The following is a 24393-nucleotide window of genomic DNA, read 5'->3' on the forward strand; positions in this document are numbered from 1 at the left end:
TCAGGTAGGTATAGCTTTTTGGTCGCTTTCCAACGTCTCTACTCCATGAGATGATATCTGCTATCTGAGATCCTCTCTCATACGATGTTTATCCTTACTGCCGAGCTAACAAGTGACTTGACTTGAGTGTCTCTTGATCGACTGTATCTTTTCGAATCAGCGCTAGTACTCTCAACACTAATCCCTTGCATTCAAGTTACATACATCTATATGTTGAAAGAGAAAGGGTACAATTGAAAGTAGGCTTGAACCTGTTGCTGAGTATTTTTGCAACAAATCGTTCTCCAGTAATTCTTTCATGCCTCTTAACCATCTGCCTCATTCAAAGATAACCATCTGAATATTCAAACCACGACCAAGAAAGCATAGATCACCGTAGCTACCCTACAACAAACACCATCAAAGTAACCCACTCACGCATTCACCCATCCCTACTCGTAATGGCAAGAGGACAAGAACAATGCATGTATGATTTCACAGCAATACACTCAGCCTTGGGGGTTTCATAGACGCTTCTCCCACTATTACTTTAACTATTGCCTTACTATATCCATCGTATACCGATCCATCACTCTCTACGCTCACACAGGTCGTGACAATTGGTCGGGATCAATACTTTAAAATGATGTATAGAGCATGGATGATACCTTTTTAATTCATCAGCATCGCTCAAAAAATTGTACACAACCAGTTTGCTGTGGTCGGACATATGGAAATGACTTGCCAGGAATATAACCAAGAATGGTCAACAGAATCTACATAGTGTTAGACTGTGAAATCTCGGTTATGAACAAACAACTTGCATTGATCAAAAAGTCGGCATTGCATCCTCGCTCAAGGAAAACACCAAGAGGCTGTGAAACAAGTCAACACCGTTGAGCATTCAAAAGCAGAACAGACAAACTGGGAGGATAACCGCAAAGATGATCTTGATAATGTCGGCTGTTGTATTGGTCCATAGTATAGTATCATTTTGGGACGACAAGATAGACAACGTTCCATCAACAACGCCTGTGCCAATTTATCTGCCGGGTCGAGTGATAAACTTACAACAAGCTACAAGGTCGTCAGCATTCGCTCCATGCATGTCTTATTTTCAGCTCACTGAAAGCCATTGTGATTTGTTATGTCTTGTCAATAAAAATAAAAATAACTTGAGAATGTAGAAGTGCGGAAAGTGGATGTAAAAAGATAAAAAAAATTAAAAAGCAACGACGAAGCTGCATTTATACATTCGGCCAATCGCGTAGTATGTGATTACAATGACGTCATTTGTCCCGGCTTCCAAAATGTCTGCTGTGCAAGTCAAATCTATAAAGTATCGTTACACTTTATCCGAATTAGAAATTGCTAATACAAAAGGTGATGCTATTGAGCATAATCTTTTAACAACTCATCGCCTTCTATTCTCCAGCCCTGAGCGGATAGATGTGTAACGACACTCTCTTCAAAGACTTGTTTTGCATCTTGCCGTATCCAGCGTCCAGGCCAACTACTCGTCGCTTGGCTATATTGAACTCCTTTCAACTTTTGTTGTATGGCCAGTACTGCTTTTGGTCGGAGTGGTATGTAGTTGGGTACTGACCATAAGAAGGCAAATCCTTTCTGAGTCGGTTGGACCATTATAGTATCGGAAGTAAAGAGAATGCCAGACACTGGTACAGGCTTGGTGGGCAGATGGTTGGGAGACGGAGCTGGCTCAGCCAGCCGGTCCCAGTAGAGGACGGACGATCCTGGAAAGTGACTATAGAGAAGGACATGAGAGGATATCGAGCGTAGATTGACTTACCCTCCACATTGAATCAGCTTTACACCTTTACCGAGCTGGACTTGTTGCGTCCAAAATCTCACGTCGTCAGTTTCCTTAATATCGTCCAACCTTTGGTACCATTCCCTGTCGTCGGCGCAGATGTATAGTGGTACGTTGAGTGCTCTTGACCATGTCAAAGAGGTAGTGAAGAACTATAGGGTTATCTCCATTGTCAAATGTATCCACTTCATGGTTGAGGAGACACTCACATGAGGATGTGAGATTGCGATAGCTCTCAGTGGCTTTTTCAGCTGAGTCAGATATCCTATCAGCTCCATCGACAGGAAGGCTGCACATTCCCAAACATACGACCCTTCTGCCGTCTCTATCAAGAATGCTACGTCAAGCTTGTCAGATCTTTTTTCCATGAACAGGCTACATCTGTTTGGAGATGGATATACGTGTCTGGTTAATAGCAAAGCCAGGTTCTGTCACAACATGGTGGATGCGATCGTCATCTTGATCCGGTAAAAGGGACTGCTTGAAAGTCGAGCCGAGCTCTGCCAGGTTTGTCCATGCTTGACCGCTGGGTGGTACAAATTGCCTTGGGTCGTCGCATATTATACCTGTGATTGACTCTGGTTAGGCGTACTAAGTGTATCCAAGTCGAAGACGAACAGCTACTACGAGGATGACTGTATTGTGTCCCACATGCTTTACATATAGGCAGCAGTACGTCTTCTTGAAGCCTTTCAAGCGTTTGAGCAGGCACTGAGGTAGTATTGGAGAGCGCGATAGACATAGTTGCTGTGGACATAAAGACTTTACAAGAGAGTCTTTATATTATCTGTTGCTTTATATGATGAAACTGTTTATATAAAAGACAAATGAATTGGGTAACATCAATATTAAAAATGAACGGCTGTACCTAATCTCTGACGTCATCAGAAGGATTGAACGAATTTTCTTTATTTGTTCAGATTGAAATCATGACGCACTTGGCTGTCAAAGTTGATATATAAAAGGCATTTTGTAATCTCAATTTCTAATACAATCCTTCTTTCTTTTGTCAATCTATTTGTTGGTGATAAACACAAATTAGAGACCGAAAACTACCATGGCTTCCAATATGAACGCGCATACAACGGGTACCGCCGGTACCGATCCCAAGAGCCACTCTTTTGTACCAGGATCCAACGCCGATGGGAGCGCAGGAGCCAACACTGCTCAAGGTATATCAACTCCAACGAGAAAATATTGGTTACTATGAGAAAAAGCATGTCGCTGGCTTGTACATAAAGGGCTAGGGGATAAAGTGAAAGGCGGATGGAATGGTAAGTAAAATCGTTCTAGTCGTTTAAAACACTCTGATTGACGATCTATTGTCAAGTTTTTCATGGTGCGTATTCAACGGAACGACAGCGGTTTGCAGATAGACTCTGTGCACGCCCAATGTCATGCAATGGGTTACTGATATGACGCAGGAACGGGCGAGGGCATTCGTGGCAACTTCAATGCTTTTGTAGATAACATCGGCGAACAGATTGCCGGTCGAGACCCCGCGCAGACTGCGCAACAGCCTTCAGCTGGAGGTGAGCGACCGTCAGGCGTGGCAGCTAGAGGAGCAGATGAGATTCGAATGGGCATGGATCATTTGAAAAAATAGAGATATCAGATATGATGCCCAGTTGTAGGACTGCGAGATTCGACGAGCATGAAGCCTTTTATATTCTTCCTGCCAGTTTCAGTCTTTGTCTTACGTTTTAGAGATGACGACAATTGCGCTCAAACAAATGATGGTTTAAAGAGCCAGAGATTTCATTTTAATTGTGAGCAAATCTTCCAATATCCGCCAACTTGCCCCTCTCCCTTCAACTACTATTCCAATCACTCGACACTTAGATGGCCTTGCTCTTGGCAATTTCTACAATGGTATGAGAAGATGTTACAAGCCCAAAACAGTCAGACTCACGTTCTACTTGCGTTAAAGCCTCCTCTAAGAGCTGTTTCTTGAAAGCAGGCTTGGCAAGCTCAGCCTCAACGTTAGCTTGAACAGACTTGACGAGAGCAGCCTGCTCAGCCTCCCTTTGTTGCTGCTCATATCTCACCCAAGAGTCAAGAACAGCCTTGAGTTCAGCTTTGACAGCGTTTTCTTGAGCAATGATAAAATTTTGGTGTTCAAGGGTGTTGGTCTCTTTAGCAACAGCGTAAAGGGACTCGGTAAGAGGAACAACATCCTTGAGCTGAGCGACAGAGTCGATTCGCTCAGCGACAGCACGAGTGTGCTCCTCACGGGCAGAGTTAAGGATGCCCTTGACTTTCTCGACCTGGCCCTGAGCCCATTCCGCGTAGGGAGCAGCAGTCGCCTTGCCAATGATGGCAAACATGATGAGGGCACCAATAGCGAGAACAGTCTCCTCGTTAGCGACCTGTGTAAAAATGTTAGTCCTCGGTCTGATTGGCCATTCATTCGCTTCGTCTTTGCAATTAAACTCCATAGTTCAATTCGTAAAACAACCTCCAGACTTCTCCCATAATTTAAATCATACAACTCACATAAAGTTCTGAGGAAACGGCAGCAGCTGTCAGACCAGTACCGAGAAGAATGCCGCCAGTTTTGGTGAAAAGAGAGGTGCTTGGAACAGAGTTGATGATCTGCGCTGCCTTCTCATCAGGAGTGGGCTCTAATTTCATGATCTATCAGCCACACTCTCATCTCGTCACTTTCAAACTCCACTAACGAGTAGACAAGAATCGAGCACTATGTACTCATTAGTGTATGAACCTTCATTAAAGCTTTGGGGCAAAAACTCGCCTCTGGGAAACTATGGCCCGGGGAACGCCTGACTGCCTAGCGTTGGCTATTCGTATTAAATCAGTATCTTCTTTGACATCATGCGTATTTTCCTCGGCCGATGCTCCCGTTTAGGTTGGTCTCATCCAAAGCTCTCTCCATTGCTGTAAACTTACCCACTGATCGAAGAGACCTGACAACAAGTCTGGAAGCCATTGCGAGCGATGAGTTCGGATTGTAGAAGAAAGCAATATATAATTATTTTTGTAACTTCATTCAATAAGAAATAAAGACATTTAACCCAGGGAACGGAGCAAGAGACAGTCGGCATCTTCGGCATTTCACAATGTGGCGCTCTTCACACTTAGCGTCGAATCCATTTTCCTTTAATTTACTTTTATAAGCATCAATCACTATGTCAGACTCAGAGTCTGAAGCAGGAGACCTATTCGGAGACGAGAAAGGCAGCAAAAAAAGCTCTCCAGTACAACAACGAGTACTGTCTCCTGCTTCGGATAACGATCAAGAAGATGTTGGCGACTTAGTTGGTGAAACGGCTATCCAACAATCTCTCTTAGTGCTGACCTCAATTAGTTTGGAGACGACGACGATGAAGAAGAGGCTTCCATAAGACAGCGTGTAGAGACAACGACGCCTACGTCCCATTCCAAATCACCAAACCCATTAGAGTATGCTGAAGAGGAAGAAGCTGTCCCACAGAAACAGAATATTGTGACATTGCCTATACCTCAATGGCCCCATACGACCGCCTCAGATAACAAAGTGTGTCTCATATCTTGTCTGTCGTTCAGCAAGCTTACCTATCTATAGATCTGGCAAATGAAACTTCCATCTTATGTCAATATCGATTCTAGACCATTTGACGCTGAGTACTATCGTGCAACTCAAGACGAAGAACCCATTGATGGAGCTGCCCATCCGGTTGCAGCAAAGAGTATGATGATTGGCGTCAAAAATACCATCAGATGGAGATGGATAACTGGACCTGATGGCGAGCCTGTAAATTTTGCCGTGTTTTCCTCCATTGCTTATCACTAACACTCTATTTAGATCCGTCAAAGTAACGCTAGAATGCTACGCTGGTCAGACGGCTCTGTCACTCTTCAGCTTGGCTCAGACTTTTTCGATGTTGCTCCCTCTCATGGCGCTACGCTTGTTCGTCCTTCCGATCCTCAGCCAACTCCTAAACGAGACATTCGCCCAGTTCAAAATTCTTCCACCACTTTTTTAGCTGTTGGAGCAGCTGCTGAACGTGTACTTGTCACGGAAGGGCCTATTGCTGGTCAGCTCAGCTTGCTGCCGACAAGTATGCAGAGCAAGACGTATCTAGAGTTGGTCAAGCATGTTGAACAACAGCACACTAAGCATTCCAAGATGAAGATGCTGGAGGAGACACAGGATGAAGAAGCTCTCCAGGCTTTACTGTTAAAGAGCGCTCCAAATAGGGAAGCCATTAAAGATGTCAAAGCCAGAACAAGAAGGTCCTACGCCAGCAGGAAAACTAATAGCAAGGGGCGGAAATCGAAGAAGGTCGGCTATTCTGACTCAGAATCAGAAGCAGAGTCGTCTGGAGATAACGGACCGAAGCACAGGAAAGGCGACAAGGAGATGTTTGATTATGAAGATGATGATGGTTTTGTCGTCGCTGACTCTGATGAGGATGATTACGGATCAAAGAAAAAGAGTAAGAAAACCAAGAAGAGGAAAGGGGTTGCGAATAACGAAGAGGAGTCTTTGGATGAGATGGAAGAAGCCGAAAGGAGAATAGAGGAGAGAGAACGGGAGAAGAAGCGTGCTAGGAAAGACAAGATCGAGACCATAAAAAAGAGTAGAGAATACGTAGACACAGACGAAGGTGAAGAAACAGGAGATCAGGATGCAGAAGGAGAGGAAGAGATGGATATAGACATGGATGTCGAGAGTGAAGAAGAATAACCTGTATTTGTATGCATCCCTACCGAAACATTGATTGCATTTTCACCCTTGTTGTTATCAGGCTCACCACGAGTTGGATGTATTTGATTCCGTTCCATGATGAAGTTGTAATCAAATCAGTGGCCACTCACAACAAGGCAATTTTCAAACTATTTACGACTTTCATCTTTTATTTTTATTCTCTTCAAACAGTTTGGGACTTTCAGGATGTCAGGTTGGATGTCTTACTTCACAGGGAGAAAGGATACCCGAGAATCTGCTCGCGACGCCATTGTTGGCCTCCGCCAACAACTGTTGATGCTCGAAAAGAAGGAGGAGTTTTTGCAAAAGAAGATTGAGGAGGAAATGAGGAAAGCGAAAGCAAATGCGACCTCGAACAAGCGACGTAAGTTATGCGCTTAGGTTGTTATCAGTTGATTGGTTTAAAAGCCAATTGGATGAGGGAGAAAAGCAGAGGGCAAGGGGAAAGAATGGTCGGTCCTGGATATGAATGTTACAATTGTAGCAAAACATGGGACTCAACATGTCCATAAAGCTGCAAATCATATGGGCTAACATGATACACTCTGGCGTAGTGGCTATGGCGGCTTTGAGGCAGAAGAAAGCCTATGAGAATGAACTGGACAAAATCGCTGGCACAAGATTGACCCTCGAAACTCAGGTCAGTCCGGCAGTTACCAAAGCTCGTCGTATCAATAGTTGATTAGAGCTCTTCAGGTTAACGCTATAGAATCGGCCAACTTGAACGCCGAGACAATGATAGCGATGAAGAAGGGTGCTGATGCTCTTAAAGGAATACATAGTAATCTGCAAGTGTTTTACCATTCTCGTGAAAGAGTTTTCGCTAACGTAAAATAGCACCGCCGAGGGTGTTGATGCGACTATGGATAAGATTAGAGAGCAGATGGACCTTACAAATGAAATCTCTGATGCCATTTCCAATCCCGTGGGAATGGGTATTGTCCTTGATGAGGTAAGTACATTCCTAAAGAGAGAATTTATCTCTATACTGAGATATGTGCGTCTTCAGGATGACCTTAAAGAAGAATTGGATGCTCTTGAACAAGAACAGCTCGACGATCGGCTTGCAGGAGCAGATCGTGTTCCAAATCATCTTCCTGCATCACCAATTGGACAAACAACTGGCAGTGAGTCTGACTGCTTTTGGATCAATTATGCAGGCACCCTTGCTAACTCGTTACCTAATCCATCAGAGATAGCATCACGCGAAGACGAGGACGACGAAGAGGCCCAACTTCGTCAACTTCAGGCAGAGCTTGCTATGTAATCTCCCATTACATTCACTCGTTTTCTTCATCACACTAGAGTCCTCCAGACCATTAGCCTCCAACCAATTGAGGGAGGAAGAGAGGCTACTTGCACCTACACATATATATGGCCAGATATCAGTCATCCTTCATGATGTTGTCTCCCGATCTAAGTAATATTTAGGCTCTTTTATTTTCGGGCATGTATCATTATACTCATCAACATTCAATGTCGTGACAAGAGACTGACAAGAGACAAGGCAAGGCATAGTCAAAATGCATGACAATATCAGAATTACAACACGCTGTATAGATGATGCTTAGATATGATTGATCAAATAATCTATAAACTCAACTTTCCTTCTCCTTTTTGGTTTCTAATGTGTTGGTGAGTTTTGAAACCCCATGAACATTATATGAAGAACCTGAAGGGACATTCTGCTTTTTAGCAGGTGGCGGCGGTGGACTGACTGTGGTTCCTGCTTGTCTTTTCTGCGTCGGCGTCAAATCAGATACGCCCACCCCTCCCAGCTGGCCTTCCATACTGCTCCTCTCTTTACCACTCTTTTTTTCCGGTCTAATGAGGCTGATAATTCCTAATCGATTACCAAAGCCCCCTACCAGACCTTTGTCTCCTAACTTGTTTATTCCACATACTTCAACATACCCCAACGCATCAAAAGTTGGTACAGAAAATGATCCAACTTGCTCAGGAAAACTAGCTCTGCCGTTTAGACTCAATAGTCTCTCTGTCCTCCTATCTTTCATCGATATACTGGAGGTAGAGTTACGCCTTGTTGTCGCGTTAATACTTGTGTTCATTGAACGTTCCAGTAAATCAGGGAAGTCTATAACATTGACCACTAATCCGGTTGCATCCCATGGTGCCGAGAGATCAACACACCAAATCTGCCATTGATCATCATCGATTCCGTCTCGTCCCTTCCTGATACCTATAAGCATATCATCGTCAATGATTGCCCAGCCATCACCTGTTGCGCCCTGGACCGTGATCCCGCCCAGCGAAGTCACTTCCAATTCTGTGTTAAGAGATGTCGGAATGTTGGAACTTAGGGTAAAGGGGCTGGTACGACCAAATGAAGAAGGCAATGGCTTAAAAGCGCTGTCGTCATCCTTGGTATGAATATTGCTAAGACGTCTTGACCCGCCGTGCGAAGAGAGCGGAAAATCGCCATTCGATACAGGCAAGAAGAGGGATGGGGGTTTGAGGGGAGAAGAACCAGATGCATGACGTGAACGAATGTTAGATGGAGGGATGGTGAGGGTATTAGGCTTGTCTCGAGCAGGTGATTCGTTACGGTGAGCAATCAAGGATACGTCTTCCGATAACGAAACTTGACGAGTACATCGGCAGAATGAAGTTGTGCACGGCGCAATGCGATCAAGCGATACAAGGGAAGTTGTAGAAGAAATGACAATATATCCCGCAACAGATTGAAGTCCGCAGCCGGTACACTTCATACTAGGCGGTCGAGCAATTTCTATCTTGCGAATGCCTCCTATCGAGGTACTCAGAGGAACCATGCTAAGCTCACCGTACGATTCGTCGAACAAAGTGACGCTTCCTGATCGATGACCTACAGCAAAAACTCCAGGCAGGTGAGTATTCATAGATGACAGAGCGGTAATGCGGTCTTTGTCGAAACGTTTCGCTTTAAAGGGTCTATTTTCCCAACGAGATCCCTCCTTCCTCCACATCTCTACTTCGTGTTGTCCTGCTACAACAACAGCCAAGGCTCCGTGAGTGTCACGAATGAACTTCACACAGGACGTTGCGTGATTAGTAACCTCTAGTGATGGAATGGCTTTTAAAGAAGCATGCTCTGAAACAGTAATGACTGAACCGTCACCACATGCAACCAACAGCGTCGCTGAATGTGCTGACGCTTTCTCTGAATTATTAATCGTGAAAGGGTCATCCGCTTGAGTTTCATCTTCGTCAAAAGCCATACCATATATCTTCGCTGTGTGCTTTGCTTTTCTGATGGGTTGAGGTACAGCTGCACCTTCTTCAGGAACCTCCCATAATTGTATCGCACCGGATTCGGCGCACACTGCTATATGCCGCCCATCTTCGCTCACAGTCACAGCTACTATAGCATCCTCTCGGTCTAATGCAGTTCGCAGAGGCTCTCGAGTACCTGTTTCGTAGGAATCGCCGAATCTCCATAAGCAAACGGTATTGTCAATGGCCACAGAGACGGCCACTTTGCCTTCCGAATTAGAAGATACAAAATCGACGTCTGCTTCGTGACTGCACGGAAGCATATACGCACAGAGATTATTGGAAATGGCATTCAAATTTTTGACTGGACCCAGGAAATCTTGCTCATCGCCTTGCAAATCATCCATCCGGCCCAGGCGATTGCGTTGCGCATCCAACAAATCGGAATCCTTGAGAAGATAGAGTAGGAGGAAGTATAATGCACCAGCCGTGACAGCTTGAGGAAATACGACAATTTTGACAATTTGACAAAGTACTTTGAAAGGCGGTATTACAAAACGTGATGCGGGAGGTGAAAGTTTGCGAAGGTCCTGTGGCAACATTGAATGACCGGTTTTGGGCAAGACAATGATAGAAGCGGTTGGAACAAGAACTTGAATCAAAGACCGTCCTTGAGGATTTAAGGCATGCCACAGCTTTTCAGCTGGTGAGAGCGCAGAAATACTCTGAGGTTTGTTGACAGATGAAGAAGGGGTAGGGATAAATGTATTCGATGTAAAAGCGGGTTTGGAAGATGGTGTATAACCGTAGAGGCTGGCCGTAGTGTTAAGAGACATATTGTGGCGATCTGTCAACCAGTATAGTAAGGCGACAATAAACAAAAGCTGAGAAATTCTTATGTCAACAAATATGTATTGAGCATAATTGGAGGCCAGCCTTACGAGAAGCAAGCTACCGCCCTTTGTGATCCTTGCTCTCAGCATGTTCTTCCAAAGTGACCCCTGCCTGCCATCGTGCTGCTCGTCCTTGTCTTTTTCTTGCTCAACGGACGAAACTTGCTCTATCTTGTTTGACGCCAAGACGTCTGCTAGTTCCAAACGTTGAGCATCAATTGACAATACCTACACCATTTTTCATCAGCACATGCTATACAGCTGTCAACTCACTGTCAGAAAAAAGGTCTGAAGCATGAACCAGTCGGTGATAATAACAACTGCAGCAAACAAACAAAACTCTCGTACAGGTTTAAGATTCACGCAAAGCCAAACAATGGCAAGCACGGCGAGGTCTGTGAGAGATGTGAGGGATATAGTGGTTCCAACTTTACTCAGACCAAGTCCAATTCTCACGGGAACAGAATGGGTGAAAGGGATTGAGAAAATCGCTTTGGTCTAAAAATGCGCACAATTAGCACATTCATGAGCAAGGTGACGAAATTTACAAGGGTAGACATATTCTCCGCTCCTACAACAACAATAACAAAGGGCAAGATGTATGTGGGAAGACTGCTCTCTGCATGAGACAAGCCCCAACCGTTCCACCCTAGTAATGCTAAGATGCTAAAAGACATAACGGATGAGCAACAAAGTTGTACTACACCTGTAAAGGCAAGACCAAATCGCGAGTGTGCTTTTGAGGCGTTGGATAATTGCCACATAAGTGTAAAAAACAGAATTGCGTAGAGGATGATTATAATAGTGGGTGGCGAGGAGATAGTCCCTGGTTGAGGAGATGGGAAGTGGGTGGTGAGTGTTTGTTGAGAGGCTGGAGTGACAGGGGAAGAGTAAGACACAAACCAATCGCCCGTTTGATCGCCTCCACCACTTTTTGGACCTCTTGCTTCCGTGAAGACCTCTCCTTGAACCTGTTTGGCAGCGTCTTTTAAAGCTGATTTCCATTCTTGCTCAAATTGCGCGCTGTTATTGCGAGGGACATGAAAAGGAATCGCAAAAGTATGATAGATATTGCCTGTGTTGGGAGACCACCCCAAATGTACATCTTCTGTGGACATCGATGACTTGTGGTTGACGCGAGTAAGGCTGGGAATTGGGATTACAGAAACATTAGAATACAAACCATCTGCGAGAGGAGATAGAATGTAGCAAGGCGGCAGCGATGGTTCTGACTCGACTTTGTCTTGGCTGTTGAGATATGGCACCTGGGGATAACGAACGCATCCTTGCCCGCTAGAAGGGTTCGAAACCTCCCATTGTTCTGACATATTCCGGATAAGGTCCAATAATTGTTCATCTCTTATTTCCCACCCTCGCTCATCTGCTTCGACATCGTGATCGAGGACGTCTGCTACATCTGCCCAACCGATACGCATTAGCCAAACAATGTCGTCTTTTCGCAGCATCTCCTCAGCATCATGAGGTAAGCTCCTTGCAACTGTCCAACCCTCATCTTTCCACTCCTGAATGTCTCTTTCCCACCATCCTGCCCAAGTCAGGCGTGGTAGTAAAGGTGGAGGTGAGGAAAAGAGACTGTCCAAGGTGAAGAGAGAGAGCGGGTTTCCTGCTCCAGGATATTTGAAGAGGCCCGACTGGCCTTGAATGGTTACGTGGTTAGTATTGTAGGTAGCAGACGAGGAGGGATGGGATGAAAAGTTCTTTTGCAAATAAAGGGCCAGAGAAGGGTAAAGCAGATTTGTCATGACTAGACAGTCAATGAGAAGTGTCCTTATCTATATGAAATATAATCAACAAATGTCAAAGAACGATTATCCAGCTCATACCCACTTGATTCCTTGCGCAGTGCTCTCCAAATTTGCGAAATGCCTCAGTCACTAGACCCTTTCTCCAAATAGATATCCTTCGTCTCTTTACATTCCTCTTCCTCCTCCTCCCTACAGACTGTTTCAGCCCCGCTGAGTCGCTCAAAGACAAATTCAAATTGTTCGCTACACCAACATCGTGTCGATGGCGTTGTCTCGGATTGCCAGAACCCACATAGGATGTGGACTTTGATGCGACGGCGTTGGGTGAGCTGCTTTGCCTGGACATCTCTGTGAGTATGCGGCGTCACTAAGTCTCCATTGTCCCTATAAATGTCAAGAATATATTTATCGTTGTATTTCAGATGGATGTTTTATATCAACTTTCTTGTGGCCGCATTCTTTTCTTTAAACAGTTATTTCGGCAGTCGCCGCCGAATTCAGGATTCCGACGGAACTTTTGAAGTAATTTGATTCCGTTGTGTTTGTGGAGGCAAGCCAACTGTAGATGCGATGAAAAATGTTTAAAAGTTGAAACTATTTTTATTCTAGAACGAGACGAAGTCCAAGATGCCAGGAGACCATCTGGGCCTTTCTACCCAGCCTTGGGAAGATAGCGCTAATGGAGAAGGCTCAGACTCATCCAGACCCTCGAGGTCTCGTACAAGGTCTTCTACCGTCGGAGGCACAGGTCTATTGCCTGCAGGTGGCTCACAGCCCAATCCACCAACTATAGATGTTGTCTCATCATCTTTTAGAACAAGCTTTCAACCTCAAACGCTATCAGCTGCGGCAAATACCCTTTCAAGTTTGCCTGGAAGCGTCAAACGACCCAGATTGAGGGCAAATGGAGGTGGTCATAATAGAATCTCGTCTTGGCCTAGTCCGCCTCAAACATTAGTGGCTCCCATACCATCTACGCCTGTCATCCTAACGAAAAGTACGATTGAGAGCGGAATCCTCGACTTGACGCTTTTGAACCGGGACCGGGACAGTGTCGCACTCTTGCTCTACACCTACAAACCTTCAGCGGCAAACCATCTTCCAGGAAATGGTGTCAACTACTCTTCTCCCTTGCTTTCAATGCCATCGTCCGCATCTGCTCCTCCGTCCCAAGTTATTCTCAACTATGCTGCTTTGCCATGGGATGCTCAACCTGGAGATTACCTCGAGATTCGTCAGATCAACCGGTCGCAACCAAATCAGCCTACATTGCCGATACAATTCCAAATCGTTGGAGGGGGAAAAAAGGAAAAGACAAAGAAGCCACCTGCGCTGGAAAATGTCAAGAGCGGGAAAGGAAGAGAGAGTTATGTGTTCAAGCTGGGCGGTGATTCCCCAAGTACAAATATTCATCAAATACAAGTGCCAGACTCTGTAGCCCAAGCTTTCGGGTTTCAGAACAGACTGGAGGTCGAGGTCAGAAGAGTAGGTTATTGCAGCTGTCTCATTTGCTTTCAAGTCTGATGTATGCTAGATACACAACAAAGAATCTGCCCATACAGACTATGTGGAATTTTACTTTTCTCAATACCTAGGCCGTGCCGACATGTGGCGACTCGGTATGTCCCTTGAAGGCACAACTCTTCATGTTGGCGAGAAGGTGTCCTTGGCCGGAGGAGCTGTTCGCGCAGAAGTCAACTTTATCATTCGTAGTGAAAAGACGAAAAGTGGAACCGAAATGGGACCAAGAAAGGTTTCCAGTGGCATTGTGACAGCAAAGACCAAGACTATCTTTAGGAGTAAGAGTGCGCAAGTATACATTTTTATTCAGCTTTGTGAGGAAACTTGGCAATTTGACGAGGATGGAGAGCGTTATGTGGAAAAGGTCGTTCATGGTGAGTGCTATTGGGTGAGACTGGCTGAAAATCTGTTCAGGATACCTTCCTGAGCTTTTTGCACGATGGGAAGACAAAGCTACATCCCATGTTGTCACCATTATATTCTTTGCCCGTATCCTTTACAACGACGAAGAAGTCGAATATCTCCGTAAACATAACATCGCTGATGTACTCAGTCAGGACCATAGCGGACAATGGTACAAAGACTTTTTCAAAGTTGGTGTTGACTTGGAACGGCGCAATGATTGGATGAGTTCCCTGCCAGAGATCAAGAAACAGCTCGAGAGAAGTGAACGAGAGGTCTTACTCGATTACCATCTCAACCTACTTAGGCAAAAAGGAGTTGTCGAGCAAGAGATAAGGATCGTTGGCAGATGGAGCTTTGCTTATCAAGGAAACGTTCTCGAGGCCATCAATCTTGCCTTGAATCCTTTTGATGAGCACTATGTCGACAGAGATCTTTCTCGGACCGGACTGTCTATTACGGTGGTAACTCCCGGCACGGGCCATTTTGCCGTCGACAAAAACCTGTTGAGGTTAACTACTGAGCGTATGGTCGATCATGGTATAAGCACAGATTTTGTGTGCTTGACCAAGATGCCATTACACAGTGTCCCTCTGTTCAGTTATATATCCCACAAACCGAAGGGTCCTGTCTTCGAGCAACCCCTAGGAGTGAAGAATCGTGCTGTGACTCCAGATTTGCTATATTTTGACGTCAAGCCCTCTCAGTCAGAGATGGAATTGGCCGACTGCTACTGTAAGCTGATAACTGTTGATTGGAGCTGACATTGTAAGCCCTTCCGTCATGGGTTAGCTGCTCGTTTTACGCCGTCACTCACGACAAACCGTTCCGCGAAGACCGCTTTGTTCCTCGCTGCAAAATGTACGACATCCAGATGCTTGGTATACTAGACCATAATTTGACTGCAGTGAACATTCCACCTCTGAATGTCAACGACACTCCCATGCCGCGGCGACCATTGACGATGGAAGATAGGAAAGCTATAAGAAACGCATTCGACCAAACAATATTTACTTCTATTCCTGACCCCATCGCAAAAGTTCATTCATCTCCTGCACACTCGGCTTCCTGCAGCATCCCAGCAAGCTACCAATCGGCGAGATTAGTAGCAGAAAAGGCAAAAGAAAGGACCAGTTCAATATCTATGTCAAGACCCAAAAGCCTTGGCCCGCCGGATATCATCAAGCCCTCGCCTGTCAAAGCTATACCAGGGACGGATGAGTTTCAACTAGGAAAGAAGACTGTTTTGAGAAATCCTTCGCCTGCTCCATCTTCTCTGAGCTTGCGCAAGCGCACTCGCAGTACCCATATATCTACTGAAGAATCTACATCGAGTGAATCAGAACCACCCAAAGAGTTTCTATCTTTACCAACAGAAAATGACTTGGAATCACCTTGTACGATGACAAGACCAGCATCTCCCATGTTGGCCTCCACCGACGGAGATAACACAATGTCCGCTAACGGAACCCATTATCCACATCACGATGCGACATTCTCCAAATCATCTTCTAATTTAAACACAACAGAACATGGAGCGGATACCTCAGGCTCGGGAACATCCACGCCAAAGGGAACGACTACTCCAGCGAGGAATCTGAAGCATCAAACGAGTCGAGGAGGCTTCATTCCGAGCTGGGTGCTCAACAGTTTCAAACCTCTCTTGTCAACGTCAAAACCAAGCTTTGCTCAGCCTTCGACAGATCATGCGAGCAGGACGGATGTGTCGACCCATGTTGGCAACAGTCGATCTCATTCTCCTTCACCTTCAGTTGGTTCATTACGTAGAAAATCTGTTCAGCCGCCTAATCCCACAGCTATCATAACGCCTAGTACCCCTTCGCCGTCTCGTATCGATAGTCCTCGCCAACGGTCAAAACCTGGCGCCAGCTCTGCCATTCCCGCCCAGCCGGTTCCTATTGCGGCCAAGGCTGCCCGAGTGCAGCGCCAGAGCGAAGAGGATGCCATTTCTCGTTCTCTGCGTAGCAAAGGCCATGGCCTCTCGCGCTCGTACGAAGATTCCTCTCTACGGGCACAGAGCAACGCTCTTGTACAGCCATCTCGGCACTTTATAATCAATCCGTGTAAGCCCTCTGTTGAGACTATCAATCGAGTCCGTGATGCAGGCAGTCGTAGATGGCGTTTTGCCTTGCCCAAACTTACCCAACAGCATATCGTCCAATGGCCTAATCTAGTTGCTGCTGCCTGTTTGCCATTGACAACAGATTTCCTGCCAGACCAAAAACAAAGTGATGCACTGTATACGACCGGAACGTATACTGTGCAATGCTATCTTGAAGAAGGGGCATTCCTGATACGAAGCGATGCAGCAGATGCTAGTTTGCCCTTGGCAATGATGAAAGAAATGGTTTCGCAGAGATTATCGCGTTTGTTCTTTCTACATTCTTAGCCAGCGCTGACCTAGAATCTGTAGAGAATTTTCAAGTGATTGTTCAGCCTCATGAACTGGCAGAACCTGATAAACCGCGGCCGATGCCTATCCATCTCGAAAAGGATGCGGACATAGGTGTAGAGCTCGTATCTGGCGGCGCTTCTGAAGTGTTGAAGAAGGGACAAGGAGCCATCTGGCTCTCGTGGGCAAACCACATTCATCGTCTTCTCTTTCATCCAACAAAACCAGAGATCATTGTGCATTGGATGACAAGGAAAATCCTGCATCAAACAGAGCCAGTTCAATGGAAAGGTCTTGTGTGGCCCAGCGGGACGAGTGGATATCAAAAGGCAACCGCTACATTCAATTATCCAGTAGGTCCATGAATATTGAGGCGAACCATAACATACTTTAGGATGTATCCATGAAAATCAACTATAACCACCTTGATCATCTCATAAATGGCGAAAGAGCCGATTTTGGTCCTCTCCGATATTGGCGGACACGATTTATACTCATTCCATCTGGTCGTGATCCTATCAGCTTTCCTGGAATCATGCCCAAAAATGAAAATCTTGGATCGAATGACCTTCTCTGGCTAGGAGCACAGAAATTAATTGAAACCCTTAACCGGTATCTTCTCAAACGACCCGATGGCCAGTCACAGCAAAGATCTTTGAAGATTGTTACCACTACTTTTGACCCATCAACATGTATTTTGGACGAAGAGTTGATGATGGATCTCGCTAGACAGATTACTGATGAACTAGCGGGTGGTAAAAAAAGGAAACTTGAGGGTATGACCTTGGCTAATGTAGCAGAGCTCATGTGTCAACCACAAAATGGGCTTGTCATCAGGACACGATGGTGGGAATGTGAGTCCAAACGTGTGGTTCTTGTCATATCCTAATGTGAGAGTAGCAAGGGAACATCTTTCATCTTTCAACGGCTTTGAGCTTCGAGAATGGTTGCAAAATACGTTTGAAGATGTCACGAGCAGGGAGAAAGCTCAAGAATGGGCCGCTGAACTTGTTACCAAGGGCCTTATTGGTAAGCCGTCGATGTCATCTCAATGTACGCTGACTTTTATATAAGAACATGTAACCAAATCGCATGGCTTCCTCGACTACTGGCACTTTTACTATCGCCTGAAGGAGCCATACAACACTCTGTACGGGATGGGCAAGAAGGAAAAGGAGGGCAAACACAAATCGTGGTTCTCGACTAGTAACAAGGGGGCTAAAGAAACTTCATCTGAAGCATCATCCGGGGGAAAGGTTGTTACTGCAGCGGGTGGGGACCTCAGCGCCGCCACTACCGACATGGGCGCTCCTTCTCAATCTGATAAAAGCAAATATGTTGCCGAACTGGGTCATTCTCCTTTAGCCAAGATATACCTCAAGTCTAGCGGGAGTGACAATGATGACGGTAAAGAGAAAAAGACCAAACTGAGGAAGAAGAAAATTGTCATGACTCAGACAAGAATTCTAGATCTTGATCCAAGCAAAAAAAGTGATAGAGCAGAAGTGGCCATCTTACATACAGATGTTGTACATAATGCTCGCAATGCGTAAGTTTGTCCCTGCCCTCCGTGCTTCCCGAGGTTGTGACATCAACTGATGAGTGTAGCTTTCACTTGGAGCTCAATTGGTTGGGAGTTACAGCTGCTCTCCTTGAAGAACTGCGCCAAAAACTTGCTGCACAAGCTGATCGCTATGGCCTTCGATTTGTAGAAACTCCTGTTGAGCAGATAGCAGATATTCCTAAAAAATGCGCTTACCAGACTCCTATTCTCATCCGTCTAGCCGTTGCACCACCTGTCATCACAGACTTGCACACTCGTCTAGTTGCTGTGGCACACGGCACCGGCCAAGCCGAGAATTATTTCGAATACTCTATTCTCACCAAGAAATTCAACTTTGTACTTGACGTGGAAGCATCGGATAGATATCCAGATCATGTCGAGATAATATACTCTTATCGAAAGGGAAACGACAAGTACACCTACTCTCAATTTTCTCATCAAACTGGGCTGGCATTGGTTCAATGTGTCGGCGGTGAAAATGGTTTCTTGTGGAGTGACAACCGCCTCATTGTGTCTGCACCTACCAGAAAAGGTGTGGGAAACAGAACAGATGAAGCAAGGGCTCTAAGGCGCGAGCTGGAAGCATTCTGTTCGAACCCAGAGGCACTAAAACAATTTTATACTGAAGTGACTCCGCCTTTACCTAAATTAGGTACAAACACACCTGAGAATATATCAGAAGCGATTGAAGATCAACTTGCAACAGAAGAAATACCATAGTTTTGTTGTTGTAATCATTATGCATGATCGTTTGCAGCAATCTAAAACTTTTCAGCGGCTCTCACTGGAAGAAGCCCTTCTCCTACGCGGACTTCTCGAAAGAGAATGAGAGGATGACCTTCTAGGTCGAGTGCGACGAGGAGAAGCTGATCGACGAGAGGAAGGCGAGCCAGACGAGGAGTACCGACGCCGACGGCGGGGTGACCTGGAACGAGAGCGGGGTTGACTGGATGACGAGCCAGAATCAGAAGCAGAATCGTAGTCGGACGATTCGGATGACGAAGATTCAGAGTTTGATTCAGATGTACTGGATTAACCAAAGACAATCAGCAAAGTGTCTACAGAACAGACATCTCTCTACAAAACCCACCTATCTCTTCTCTTTCGGCCTTTATTCTTCTTTTTTTCAGCCTCTTCTCTCTCCTTGCGCTCTGCCTCTTTGGCTGCCAAAATCTTGTTGGCAAGCCCCTTGCCAGAATTTTTGAACTCTTCTGGAACCTCAACACTCGGCTTCTCTCGCCCAACCGTAGCCATTTCCAGTTGTTTGGTCCTTGAAGGACGAGGTACATAAGGCTGAGAAGATTTACATTGGTAAGTATAGTGTCCCAATTTTAAGCATTTCTGTGATAGTACAAGTGTTAGTAACCATGAGAATGTACATTGTCAAAACGTGGCGTACTTGACATCTTGTATTGGGAGGAGCTCTGTCGGGGTTTTGTAGTTGACGAGGACCGCCTCTAAACATCTCTTGGTTGTTGATTGAAAAATACAAAAGAAAAGGTATAAATAAAGTGATAAAAAGAGTTGAAAATGTAAGTTCAAGTTTTGTTGATTTTTGGTCAAATGCCTTGATGAAATTTTACAAGAAGGACTTGGTAAAAAATCAGCAAGAACGAATTGTCATTAGAAAAAGATTTATTAATTAAGGTAATTCAGTAATTAGTTCGAAAGGTTATCAACTTGAAAAAAAAAGGAGATCACGATAAAGATATAAAATGAAAAATGAAAAAAAAACCAGGCGTCACTGGGGATCGAACCCAGGTTTTTCGGACTTCAAGTTCTTGTAACCGCAGATTTTACACTCAAAACCGAATGTCCTAACCACTGGACGATGTCGCCATTACATGTTCGGGGCGTTCCGGTATAAATTATATAAACACCGGTCATCTTGAAACGCATATGAGAAAAATTCCATCACCATTCACGTCAAACGTTCAATTTAACCTTCACTCCCAACATCGTCGCCTCTACAACCACTCCATCCTGATAGCAAGCAGTCAATCAGAGCCAGGTCAGCGGCATCCTTCTCGGCCCTCAGCGTACACTTCACCCAGCTGTCTGCAAAATTACCAGCATGAGTTTCGCCAAATCCGATCCAGTCTCTGTCAGCCTGTCCTTTTTCCGACCATGAATAGTTCGGCTCACATTCTTATCTCTTTTCTAAACGGGACAGATTCTTCCAATCAGATAAGATCTGCCCACGTGTTTTCTTATCTTTGCCGACCTGGCCCTGAGCCGAATCCGAATCTCATAGGCTGATGACGACTTCAACCCGTTTCAGTGGATGAATGAGCGGAAAAAGAAAGAGTAGAAACGATTTGCGGAGGAGATATATAAGCAAGAAGCTATTTTCTGGATCCCTCTCTTTACCCACTCTACCCTTGTATCCCAGAGTTGCCGCTTCACACCACTGCACCATGTCCAACTACCCGACCGAACTAGAATTCCAGCAGGTACGTTGGCATTGCCCGTCGGTCGCTAGTTAGCTCATACGAGTTGTATGTAGGCTGTCTCTGAGATTACCCAAACGCTTGAACCTGTGAGTCGCTTGTGTGCTGTCTGGTTGGGGTTACTGACAGCATTGGCAGTTCCTCGTCAAAAAACCAGAGTACCGACGAGCGCTCAATGTGATTCAGATCCCTGAGCGTGTGATCCAATTCAGAGTCACTTGGGAACGGGACGATGGTTCTATCGCTGTCAACAGGGGTTACCGAGTCCAGGTAGGTGAAGGAGGATGGTGAGAGGATGTGACTGAGAGTGGTATAGTTCAACTCGGCTCTTGGCCCTTACAAAGGCGGTCTCCGTCTTCATCCCACCGTTAATCTCTCCATTTTGAAATTGTGAGCGAGATGCCTTGCGATGCTGAACAGCCGTTAAGTTTTTTTTAGCCTCGGTTTTGAGCAGATTTTCAAGAATGCTCTTACTGGCCTAATGATGGGCGGTGGAAAAGGTGGTTCCGACTTTGACCCCAAGGGCAAGTCTGACAATGAGATTCGACGATTCGTGGGTCCGGAGTCAATCCAGTTATCATAAGCTCATGTTTCGCAGTGCTACGCCTTTATGCAAGAGCTTTCTCGGCATATTGGTGACAACACTGATGTCCCTGCTGGTGACATTGGCACTGGTGGTCGTGAGATTGGTTTCATGTTTGGCGCCTTCAAAAAGTACAGGAACGAGTTTGCTGGTATCCTTACTGGTAAAGGCGCTGACTGGGGAGGTTCATTCATCCGTCCCGAGGCTACTGGGTAGGTGTGACTATGTGAACTCCTTGTTTACTGACTTTGGACTCAGCTATGGTCTCGTCTACTATGTCACAGAGATGCTTCGAGATCTTGACAATACCAGCTGGAAAGGCAAGCGAGTCCTTATTTCTGGTGCTGGTAATGTTGCCCAATACGCCGCTCTCAAGGTTATCGAACTTGGCGGTGCTGTGCTCTCTCTCTCTGACTCTACCGGTGCTCTCGTCGCCTCTGGAGATCAGGGCTTCACACCTGAAGAGATCTTTGCCATTGCCGACATCAAGCTTCGGCGTCAAAGCCTGACTGCGTTTAACGCCGGCAACAAGTTTGTCTGGCATGAGGGCAAGCGACCATGGACACTTGTGGCCAAGGCCGATGTTGCTCTTCCATCTGCTTCCCAAAACGAACTCAATGACGAGGAGGCCAGGGCCATCATTAAGGCTGGTGTCCGATACGTTGCAGAGGGTTCCAACATGGGCTGCACTCTAGACGCTATCGAAGTTTTTGAAAAATCTCGAACCGCTGCCAAGTCTGCTACAGACTCTGGTATCTGTTTCTACGCCCCTGGCAAGGCTGCCAACTGTGGCGGTGTTGCTGTTTCGGGTCTTGAGATGACCCAAAATTCTCAACGAGTATGTTTGTTTATTGTCAGCGAAGACGCATGTTGACTTTTGGAATGGCAGCTCAAGTGGACTTCCGAGGAGGTTGATGCTAAACTCAAAGAGATCATGGTCAGTTGTTACAGGACTTGCTGGGAAACCGGCAAGCAATATGCCGAAGCTGGTGTAGTCCCTTCATTGGTAACAGGGGCAAACATTGCAGGCTTTATCAAGGTTGCCGATGCCATGCGTGACCAGGGTGATTGGTGGTGATCTGCCTGTTCCCATTACACTTCTTGCTGTCTCTCATGTCATGGACCATTCCTTCCAGTTTTGTCATCAAATTGATCTAGTCAATTGTGTACAGCTTGGTAGCTTTAAAAAACAACATTGTCTGTATTATACTCCTGCATTTATGTTATTTTGGTGATTGTAGCGCATCAAGCTGATAATATGAATTGCATACTAAAAGTACATTTTAGAAACAAACGGGAGAGAAAATAAGAACCGCGAAATAATCAGCCATCCCTTGACCATTCAAACATTGCTCGCCTGAACAGACATCCTTGCGGAGAAAATACTTTTTCCCGCACAGTAACCTGCAGGCGCAATTACACAAACAAGTGCTATCCTACCTTTGAAAACACCAACCCAATCACAAGCCTACTGCTCTATCTCTTCATCAACTCGCTTGGCAAGGCTGCTAGCCTTGACAGGAGATCCACCGAAAGTGCCGGGGTGATGGATCGGGAACGAACTTGGATTCCCACCTTCTCTAAGAGTGCTTGGAGGCGATATGCGAGGGTAACTGCTGCAATATGGGTAAGCCCATGCCATCGCACACAACACCAACCTCTCGGATCCGCGACGTTGATGCCCATGAGAATGACCGCGACCGGGCATCTCTATCGCCTCACTGGTAGCCGCCGGGCTAATTCCTACACCCACCCCAGGAGTCACAGGCTTTTCAAGAGTGGGAGAGAGACCCGAATGGCTGTGGTTGTGCTCGACGTTGGGTGAGGGAAGACCTCCGGTGGGCGATGAGGACAGATAACCTTGAGGGCCAGGAGGAGACGCGTGAGGAACGCTGGTGTGTGTCAGCCAAATCCAGCTGAAAAGCAGTCAACTTGCGCTTCAGGAGTGGGATGTTTGGTTCCAGGAGGAGCTGTAGTAATCCCAGCCTTTGACATCATGTAGTCACCCGAATCAAAGTACTTGCGGTCCTGGCCAGCCGTCAGTCCCCATACAGAGCACCACGGCCTATTCACCTTTTGCATTTTGGTGAGAAGATTTTTGCCGGGAACCTTGCCATACAACTTGAACGCCTTTTGGTCTTGCTCGCTCATCTGCTGCAAACACCGTCAGCACCAACTCTGCCGGTCAGCCAAATGAGCCCTACCGAGAGGTCGACCTTGTTCTGCGGCAAGACAGACACCATGGTCAGCATGGTTCAAACGTCAATGGACAACAGGGACATGAATCCACCACCTCGCCGTATAAAAGGCATCTCTTCTAGTCGCTGCGCCACTAGAGTCCAAACAGAACAAAGGACGCCGACAACAAGAATACTTGGATCCACGAGGAGACGTCAGAAGGCTGCCTTTTTCTGCGCGAGGACGCGACGTGTTGTCCCTCCAAAGCTCACATAGCCATCCACCTTTGCTTCTGCCATACTCTCACCTCTTGCAGTGAAACCACTTACCTTTTGATGCGGGTTCATCTTGACAACCTTGCCCTACTGACAAAGCCGGTCAAACTGCCACTGCCAAAAGTGCGCTTCGTCGCGTTCTTTCTATGCAGCGGTCCAGCGGATGGACGGCTCTGGATGCGTTGTTTTGTATGGGTTACTGGGAAAAAAGTTGAAAAGAGCAAACGATTAAAAGATGCAAATTCAAAATCTTGCAAGCGTTGAAGCACAAACAGTGATTTGTTCTTGTGATGCGTTTAGATGTGGCGGGAAAAAGATCAGGAGTGGCACTTTTGCTTATTATTGTTATTACTGTTTCTTTTATATATAGATATATATTCAACCCAATGGTTTTACAAAGATAAAGATGGAAATTGGATCGCAGTAAAGACACCCTATCCCATGACCTTTTTCTAGTGCATAGAACAGTAACGGCATCGTTGCTGTACAGGTAAGAAGGGACTAAAACCTTGAGACACGTCAATTTCTAATCGCATTACAAAATATCCTGACAGTATTACAACAGTCCCTAATCTCTATTACCGTTTTGTAATACAGACCCTAGCAAACGTCAT

General features: G+C 45.8%; 11 protein-coding genes across 11 annotated transcripts; 6 read left to right on the forward strand and 5 right to left on the reverse strand.

Moving 5' to 3' along the window:
• Positions 1-1368: 1368 nt before the first annotated feature.
• L203_100879 (uncharacterized protein) lies at positions 1369-2552 on the reverse strand (the record flags this gene model as incomplete). The annotated part of the gene is made up of 5 exons (XM_066210331.1): positions 1369-1744; positions 1790-1962; positions 2020-2147; positions 2212-2376; positions 2429-2552. 5 exons carry the CDS (start codon positions 2550-2552, stop codon positions 1369-1371), a joined length of 966 nt encoding a protein of 321 aa, XP_066066428.1.
• Positions 2553-2867: 315 nt separating this feature from the next.
• On the forward strand, positions 2868-3416 carry L203_100880 (uncharacterized protein; the record flags this gene model as incomplete). The annotated part of the gene is made up of 3 exons (XM_066210332.1): positions 2868-2982; positions 3052-3084; positions 3235-3416. 3 exons carry the CDS (start codon positions 2868-2870, stop codon positions 3414-3416), a joined length of 330 nt encoding a protein of 109 aa, XP_066066429.1.
• A 232-nt stretch (positions 3417-3648) lies between these two features.
• Positions 3649-4760, reverse strand: L203_100881 (uncharacterized protein; the record flags this gene model as incomplete). Its single annotated transcript, XM_066210333.1, has 6 exons — positions 3649-3674; positions 3723-4179; positions 4307-4434; positions 4492-4511; positions 4566-4611; positions 4721-4760. The coding sequence occupies 6 exons, from the start codon at positions 4758-4760 to the stop codon at positions 3649-3651; spliced, it is 717 nt and encodes a 238-aa protein (XP_066066430.1).
• Positions 4761-4959: 199 nt separating this feature from the next.
• Positions 4960-6500, forward strand: L203_100882 (uncharacterized protein; the record flags this gene model as incomplete). Its single annotated transcript, XM_066210334.1, has 4 exons — positions 4960-5088; positions 5139-5327; positions 5376-5564; positions 5616-6500. 4 exons carry the CDS (start codon positions 4960-4962, stop codon positions 6498-6500), a joined length of 1392 nt encoding a protein of 463 aa, XP_066066431.1.
• A 207-nt stretch (positions 6501-6707) lies between these two features.
• L203_100883 (vacuolar-sorting protein SNF7) lies at positions 6708-7788 on the forward strand (the record flags this gene model as incomplete). Its single annotated transcript, XM_066210335.1, has 6 exons — positions 6708-6885; positions 7076-7161; positions 7218-7309; positions 7359-7473; positions 7531-7648; positions 7715-7788. The coding sequence occupies 6 exons, from the start codon at positions 6708-6710 to the stop codon at positions 7786-7788; spliced, it is 663 nt and encodes a 220-aa protein (XP_066066432.1).
• A 331-nt stretch (positions 7789-8119) lies between these two features.
• L203_100884 (uncharacterized protein) lies at positions 8120-12739 on the reverse strand (the record flags this gene model as incomplete). The annotated part of the gene is made up of 5 exons (XM_066210336.1): positions 8120-10618; positions 10676-10855; positions 10901-11125; positions 11176-12420; positions 12476-12739. The coding sequence occupies 5 exons, from the start codon at positions 12737-12739 to the stop codon at positions 8120-8122; spliced, it is 4413 nt and encodes a 1470-aa protein (XP_066066433.1).
• Positions 12740-13020: 281 nt separating this feature from the next.
• L203_100885 (uncharacterized protein) lies at positions 13021-17094 on the forward strand (the record flags this gene model as incomplete). Its single annotated transcript, XM_066210337.1, has 6 exons — positions 13021-13878; positions 13928-14198; positions 14329-15051; positions 15109-15177; positions 15225-16703; positions 16751-17094. The coding sequence occupies 6 exons, from the start codon at positions 13021-13023 to the stop codon at positions 17092-17094; spliced, it is 3744 nt and encodes a 1247-aa protein (XP_066066434.1).
• A 38-nt stretch (positions 17095-17132) lies between these two features.
• On the forward strand, positions 17133-19013 carry L203_100886 (vacuolar membrane-associated protein IML1; the record flags this gene model as incomplete). The annotated part of the gene is made up of 4 exons (XM_066210338.1): positions 17133-17583; positions 17630-17758; positions 17804-18278; positions 18338-19013. The coding sequence occupies 4 exons, from the start codon at positions 17133-17135 to the stop codon at positions 19011-19013; spliced, it is 1731 nt and encodes a 576-aa protein (XP_066066435.1).
• A 51-nt stretch (positions 19014-19064) lies between these two features.
• Positions 19065-19758, reverse strand: L203_100887 (uncharacterized protein; the record flags this gene model as incomplete). The annotated part of the gene is made up of 3 exons (XM_066210339.1): positions 19065-19320; positions 19384-19634; positions 19693-19758. 3 exons carry the CDS (start codon positions 19756-19758, stop codon positions 19065-19067), a joined length of 573 nt encoding a protein of 190 aa, XP_066066436.1.
• A 952-nt stretch (positions 19759-20710) lies between these two features.
• Positions 20711-22404, forward strand: L203_100888 (uncharacterized protein; the record flags this gene model as incomplete). The annotated part of the gene is made up of 8 exons (XM_066210340.1): positions 20711-20746; positions 20800-20832; positions 20882-21013; positions 21060-21133; positions 21182-21296; positions 21342-21538; positions 21585-22164; positions 22216-22404. 8 exons carry the CDS (start codon positions 20711-20713, stop codon positions 22402-22404), a joined length of 1356 nt encoding a protein of 451 aa, XP_066066437.1.
• A 390-nt stretch (positions 22405-22794) lies between these two features.
• L203_100889 (uncharacterized protein) lies at positions 22795-23851 on the reverse strand (the record flags this gene model as incomplete). The annotated part of the gene is made up of 6 exons (XM_066210341.1): positions 22795-22942; positions 22985-23218; positions 23263-23354; positions 23400-23480; positions 23531-23548; positions 23834-23851. 6 exons carry the CDS (start codon positions 23849-23851, stop codon positions 22795-22797), a joined length of 591 nt encoding a protein of 196 aa, XP_066066438.1.
• Between the last annotated feature and the right edge of the window lie 542 nt (positions 23852-24393).

The sequence above is a fragment of the Cryptococcus depauperatus genome, chromosome 1 (genome assembly GCF_001720195.1).
Source record: "Cryptococcus depauperatus CBS 7841 chromosome 1, complete sequence".
Lineage (NCBI taxonomy): Eukaryota > Fungi > Basidiomycota > Tremellomycetes > Tremellales > Cryptococcaceae > Cryptococcus > Cryptococcus depauperatus.